The sequence below is a fragment of the Arachis ipaensis genome, chromosome B4, assembly GCF_059453495.1.
Source record: "Arachis ipaensis isolate K30076 ecotype BB chromosome B4, ASM5945349v1, whole genome shotgun sequence".
NCBI classification, from domain to species: domain Eukaryota; kingdom Viridiplantae; phylum Streptophyta; class Magnoliopsida; order Fabales; family Fabaceae; genus Arachis; species Arachis ipaensis.
In genome coordinates, this window is record NC_142439.1 from 125,759,414 (window position 1) to 125,766,524 (window position 7,111).

Sequence of the window (7,111 nt, forward strand, 5' to 3'; positions counted from 1 at the left end):
CAATATAGAGTATATGAAGCTTATTGGAAAATTGATCTATTTGACTAATATTAGGCCAGAAATTGGATATGCTGTTGGGAGACTAAGCCAATACTTGGATTGTCCCATAAACATACACTTTGAAGCAGCATTGAGATTTTTGAGATACTTAGGAGGAACACCAACCAAGGGGTTGATGTTTGCAGCTGACACAGATTTAACACTCACTGATTTTTCGGACAGCGATTGGGGCACTTGTTCAGATACAAGAAGATCAACCTCAGGCTATTGCTTCTTCATTGGCACTTCAATTGCGTCATGAAAAAGTAAGAAACAGAGTACGGTTGCTAATTCTTCATGTGAGGCTGAATATAGAGCCCTAGCAATGGCCACACGGGAGGCACAGTGGATCACTTATGTGGTGCAAGATCTGAGAGTAAAGTTGAAAAAACCCATTGGGATATACTGTGATAGCCAATCGGCATTGCGTATTGCCGTTAATCCAGTATTCCATGAGAGAAAAACATATAGAGATGGATTGTCACATTGTGAGAGACAAATGGCAAGAGCAAGTCACAAAGCTGCTATCCATCTCCATCCACAATCAAGTGGCAGACATATTGACAAAAGCGTTGGCTCCCAATCAGTTTCAACAATGTTTGAGCAACCTGATAATGATGGAAAGCATCGATTCTAGCTTGAGAGGGGGTGTTACATGAGAAAACATGTAGAGTAACTTGTTAAAATAGTTAGTAGCTGAACTAGTTGTAAATAATAGTTAGTTAGGAGGCTAATTGTTATTATTTAAGAGTTGCAGCTAGCTGTAAAAGACAGTTAAAAACCCAATTCAATGAAATCAATTTTTGAGACTGTGAGATAACCCTAATTTTTTCTCTGGTCACAATTTGTTCATTTTGTGAAGTTCTTCCGGTTCCTTCCTGAACGCTTCACTATTTTAACAATTAAAATAAAAAATATTTTAAATATTTTATATAATTAAAATAAAATATTAAAAATAATTAAAAAATTAATTTATATTTTAATATCAATAAAAGATCAAAATATCATTATAATTTATTTAAAAAATAATTTATATTTTATATGTATGCGTGTTTTTATATTTTATAAGATTTTAAAATTTACATATCAACGTATTTTATGTTTGTGTCCGCGTCCGTAAATCATAGGTGATAGGATTATGGTTGTAAATGCTCTTTCGGCTACCACACCAAATGATAATTTTGAACTTCTAATTTCCAACACTAAGGCCCTTTTGCACATGTTTAGGTCTTACTACATCTCCCATGTCAAAGAGAGATGGCAATTTAGTGGCACATATTCTAGCACACTTGCCTCTTACAAGACCAAATGCTTTGTGACGGGAAGAAACCCTATAAAAAATTTGTAATCAAGTTAATTTAGATATCTTTAATATCATTAATAGAATACAATATTTCCGTTAAAAAAGTAACAAGAATCTTTTTTGGAGGTGAATAGTAATTGTTTATAATTTTTTTTTTCTTTTTCAACCACAACCTAGATGATGCTGGAGATCGAGCCTGGTATCATTATCTAGGACTAGGAGGCAAAATGGCAAATACCTTTGCTACTAGTATACAAGCCTTAATCCAACTAGATTAAGGATTAGTTTGGATAAATAACTTAATTAAGTTTTTTTTAAAATAATTTAATTAAATTTTTTTTTGAAAAAATAACTTAAATAATAAATGACTAAGTTAAAAGTAACTTATAAATAAGTTATTTTGTATTTGAATTTTTAATTTTAAAAATGTGATAAAAAGTAGTAGTATTATGAGAGAAGTCATTTTTTTTTAACTTCTGTATAAGTTCCTAAATAGCTTATTAGAAAGTTGCAATTTGGTTTTAAAAATTGTACCAGACATCAATACTATTACTTTTCATAAGCCAAAAGTTTAAAAAAGTTACTTTTAAAACTTTTTAAATAAGGCTTAAAAGTAACTAGCAAGTAGCAAAGTTTTTTTTTTTTCAAAAATAAAAAAATTAGTAACAAATAAAAGTAGTTGCAAAAATTTTCCTTTGCTAATGAAATTCATATGAATAATTTTTTTCACAATATCTCCTAATTCAATAGACAAATACTAATTTATTGTAAATTTGAGCTCTAAAATGGGATTCAAACCCCAAAACAGATGAGTTAGCTGATTACACGACGAACCAAGTTGGTTATCATTTATACAGTTTTAATAGGCCTCATAATCGCTCTAAAGTGAATAGACATTTTATGTTTTTGTTGGCCCACAAAACGTTGGGTAAGGCCCAATATTGAAACAAAAAAGCCACATTAGGTGATGATTTTAAAAAGTGGTAACATGATTAAAAGAAAAGAAGAAAAAAAAGAAGCAAGCAAGCAAGAAAGAGAAGAGAAGAGAGAGGGAGAGAGAAGAGAGAAGTGTGAAAATGAATTTGCGATGGATGGAAGCGATGCTGCCACTGGGAATCATAGCGGGAATGCTCTGCGCCATGGGTGGCATTCAGTACACCATTCACAAAGCCGCTCACGGCAGAGTAATTACACACTCTCTTTACGTTAATCTTCGTTAATTATGGAGTTAATTGATTTCTCAGATCGTGCTTCTTAAATGATCTAACGTAGGGTTTGTCTTGTTCTTGATTTTCTCAGCCTAAGCACATTGGGAACGATATGTGGGACGTCGCCATGGAACGGAGGGACAAGAAGCTCATGGAGCAAGCCTCCGCTTCTTCCAATTGATCGCCACCAGGTAATTTATTAATCAATCTAGGGTTTGCAGTTTACACCAATTGCTCTGTCGAGTTGATGGATAGTGATTAGTTATTGATTAATCATGTGTTAGAGCTTGTCGATTAGAGAAATTTTATGTCGGGAGGCTTTAGTTAATTGAGAAATTGGGAAAAGCTGGAATCTTTTTTCTTTTCCTTTCCTTTTCGGTAGGAGAGAGTGAAGTGGACTGAAATTATTTGTCTAATGTTTTTACTAATCATTTATACTCAACAAATCAGTCACTAAATTAGCTGAACATATAAAATTCACGTTTTTCTTATATTGGTGTGTACATAGCATTTTTGTTTTTTACCCTGAGGAAGTTTGGCTGTTTTAAAATTTAGTGAAACAGATTATCATAGAAATGGAGATAGAGGAATTTTTCAGGTGTGTAAGTCAAGAAATGAAGGCAAAATGTAGTAGTGTAGTGTCTATGCTTGGAAACATGATTACTGTTTACTTGAGTATTGTCTTCCTAGCCCCTTTTTGGTGATGAAATAGTGTCGCACCTGGTTTTCTTCATGACTTTGTCAAACATTTCATGGAGTGATTGGTGAGATCCATAACGTGTGTTTTCATTTTTTGACTAGTCACATTCAGTTCATTCCTATGTGTACAAATCGAGATTTTTTAGCCCTAGCCGGAGGCCAAACCCATGAGATTGTTGGTCTTGTAGCAGTTGAATAAAACATTAGCAGCAAGTATTTTGCACAAGCACAAGTACACTTTTCCTCCCTCCCATCGTTAACCCTTGGTTATGATATTTCTAGTATAAGTGATACAAACCAGCTCATTATGTGCACAACTAATTCTAATCATCAGCTTGCTTGCAACTTGAATCACAATCTATTGGTATTGATGTGTTTATTTTACACTTAAATGTAAAGTATAGTATCCTCTTTTCTTTTTTTTTTTCTTCTTTTTTTTTTAAATACTTTATTTCTTTGTTGACAAGATGTCTTTCCTTAATGAAGAAGATGGACAAATGGCCATGTTGATAATTAATATGGATGTAATTGGCGCATTTTCACGCTCATGAAATATTTGAATGTGCATAAAAGCTTTTAACATTCTTCCAACTGCAAGTAATTTTCTTTTTTCCGGTTGTCTGTAGTGCTTTAACAGTTTAACTTGAATTGCAGTGTAGGGATTTGAGAATTGGGTTGGTTTGTGTGTAAAACTTTATGATCTGGATATAGGATAGAAATCATGACACTTTGTTCTGCTAACTGCAGTTTGTTTAATCAATGTGATTGCGAGGGGAATAAATTGCTTACCTGGAGTTCCAGTTGTGTTCTGAGGAAGCGAGGTGAATCACTACTACAAAATTTCTCTCACTTTTCTTGTATGCTATTCAATGTAAGCTTTATAAAGATACCATCAAGTTACTTTCTCAAAGCAATGGGCATTTGAAAGCTAGTTTGAGATATTTGTTCCCTTTTAAGCTTTAGAACTTTTTTTTTTCCGCTTATCTGCAAATCTCTCTAAGTTGAAATCTTTGGCTGATGAATAATTATGCAAAGTTTTCATTCCCAATCCCATAGCGCCACCAAGCATGAAGAGAAAGTTGGAAACAGAAAAGGCTATCATTGTAGTTAATATCTGTTTAGCAAGGCATCATACATAAAAATTTTCAAGGGATTTATTTATTTAACTTAAATACGTATAAGACAATGAATATATAAAACGTTTCTCAAACCAAAACGGTAATCCTTTCCTTTCAAGCCTCAAGCAATCAAATACCCTCCCAATCAGCTGTTTCTGCCTACACAATTCAATATAAACATGGTATAGCATTCTGAGTTAAGCATCACGAGGTAAATAAGAGTTTTGCAATGTAAATCATTTGTGCTATTAGTGTGAATTATAATGTGGTTTAGCGTGCATGCTTCAATAATGAAGTTTCATTCCACGGCTTCCTTTTCTGAAAAATCCAATCTGCTACCATTTCTTATGAAAAGGTGGTCATTATTGTTGGAGAATTATTTTGCATATAAATTGAATTAAAATAAGAGCCTACTGCCTAGCATAGGTGGTTGGCATGAAAAGAAAAAATTCTTGAGCTGAAGACAAACGTGATATTCAACAGGTGTCAGGTAATCTGGTGTTAATATTATTGGATATGTTCTCTCTAGAGAGACGGAAAACTGGGGTAGGTGTGAAAATGAAGGCTAGCATATTTTTACTCGTAACCCAAAAAAAAAAAAAAAAAATTGTAAAATGAATGTATAGTAGATGACTCTGTGTACTATTATTATCTTCATGCAGTTGTAATTCTCGATTATTTTACATTATGGACAATCAACTCCCATTTGGAATAATAATAATAATAATGATGATGATGATGATGAAAAAGGTTTTCATATAATAATATAATATTCGTTGTTAAAGAGTAGAAATTTGTATGAATGATTAACGGGAAGGCGTTTAGAAAAAGAAGGCAAATATCTGTGGTGATTGCATGTATGGTATTTGGCATCAATCGTAGCTAGCGACATTTTACCTTCCCCGTGATAGCAATGCTCTTTAGTGCGACAATAACATGAACAAACGAACATCTTAAATACTCAAATAGAATTACCATGAATTGGAGAATACATGTAGTGTAGTTTCTACTTCTAGAGATTAGTAAATTATTTTTTGTACCAAAAAGTATTTTCCTAACAACTTTACCACGTCCATATTATGTGTTTCTTATGGAGGGTAAAATTGCATAAAACTTTTTCCGCTACTTTTTATCCCATACTAAACATGGTGAAAAATTCCTAGCCAAAATTTTGTCATGTAAAATAAGAGTTCCTTGTCATAGCAAGTTAGTGTCACATATATGGATGAGATGTATAGGATTGAATGGTTGATCTATGCAACTTTAGGTCCACTTCCCTTATTTTTCTTCTTTTTTTTTTGCCCTTTTTTTCTTTTGGGACCCCACTAGGGAGAGCAAGACACTATTTTATAGTGACCACTATCACACACATAGGACCTAGGTTTATTTTACAAAATATTATTAAATAATAAATACTATTCAAGTATTTTGATTGTTGTTGCTGTGTGTGTTGACTGTTGAGTGTGGCTCCATTATATATGCCTCAGGAGAGTTCCGGACTTTTTCGTTTTGCCAGCTTTTATGAGTTTAGGCCTGAAAATTCATTCTTATATATATATATATATATATAAGGGTAACAGAATAACTAACTCAATCGAAAATTTTGGTAATAGATTTATAGTTTTTTTTTTTTTTAAATAAAGTATCAAGTAAGTTTTTAAGACAAAAATACTAAAATTTCTAAAGAATTAAAATATTGGATGTATAATTCCCTAAAAATGTGCAATAATATGCAATATTTGATGAGATTCATCTTTTTGTCGGAGATTTATAGTCCACTGTTACAATTTTTCAAAGACTTGTTTGATTTTTTTTTTTTTAAAAAAACATAATTTCATTGCACAATTTTCTCAAAAACTTATTTGGTACTTTAATTCATCGCAAAATTTTCTCAAAAACTTATTTGGTACTTTAATTTTTTTTTTATAGATCTGAAAATCAATTACAAAATTTATTAGGAACCTACTTTGTCTTATCATTCTATATATATTTAATGAAATTATAACTTTATCATAAAAGTTTATATTATATCCTTACAATAATATTCCGATTAATAATTGTGTTAGTGCATAAATATAGCTACACTAAAAAAATGCACTATATGTTTTGCATTAAAATTTGTCCATTTTTCATTTACCTAAAAATTGGAATAAGTTAGGACAATGATACAAACAAAAAGTTTTCTCTTTAATCCTTAATATTTCTATATTTATTTTTATCTTAAAGACACCTACTAAAAACAACTTAAAAAGTGAGAATTATTATTTTTGAGAAACCGAAATGATTGTGAGGGGTTGGTGGTGCTGAGCTGTGAAATTTGATATACTTTGCTTCATCACTTAATTCATCATCTCATGCGTGAAGCCTGAGACATTGTTCTTCTTTGATTTTGGTTTTGGTTGTTCAATGTGCATAGATTGAGTGCTTCACTCACACAAAATAATGAAAATAGTGACCAAACTTAATTTATTTAAACAGAGAATAATGTAATGGTAGCTTTACAGAAGGATACATAAGAATTATTTAAGATCATGCAAGCCACAAATAATTCATATGCTTTTCATGTTGCTTTCAAACACTCTTGCTAGGGTTTATTAGTGTAGAAACTAGAAACAATTAAATTTATTTTATATATTTTGAATGTATTGTTTAAAAATTTAATTTGATATATTACACAGTCGTGCAACTATAACCGTTTTCTTTAATGATCATTTACGAGATCAATATAAAAAATAGTTATTTTT

General features: G+C 31.5%; 1 protein-coding gene across 1 annotated transcript; it reads left to right on the forward strand.

Moving 5' to 3' along the window:
• The first annotated feature begins 2,341 nt into the window (after window positions 1–2,341).
• LOC107639739 (NADH dehydrogenase ubiquinone 1 alpha subcomplex subunit) lies at window positions 2,342–4,229 on the forward strand. Its single transcript, XM_016343327.3, has 3 exons — window positions 2,342–2,526; window positions 2,642–2,741; window positions 3,997–4,229. The coding sequence occupies exons 1-2, from the start codon at window positions 2,419–2,421 to the stop codon at window positions 2,729–2,731; spliced, it is 198 nt and encodes a 65-aa protein (XP_016198813.1). The 5' UTR covers window positions 2,342–2,418; the 3' UTR covers window positions 2,732–2,741; window positions 3,997–4,229.
• The last annotated feature ends 2,882 nt before the right edge of the window (window positions 4,230–7,111 follow it).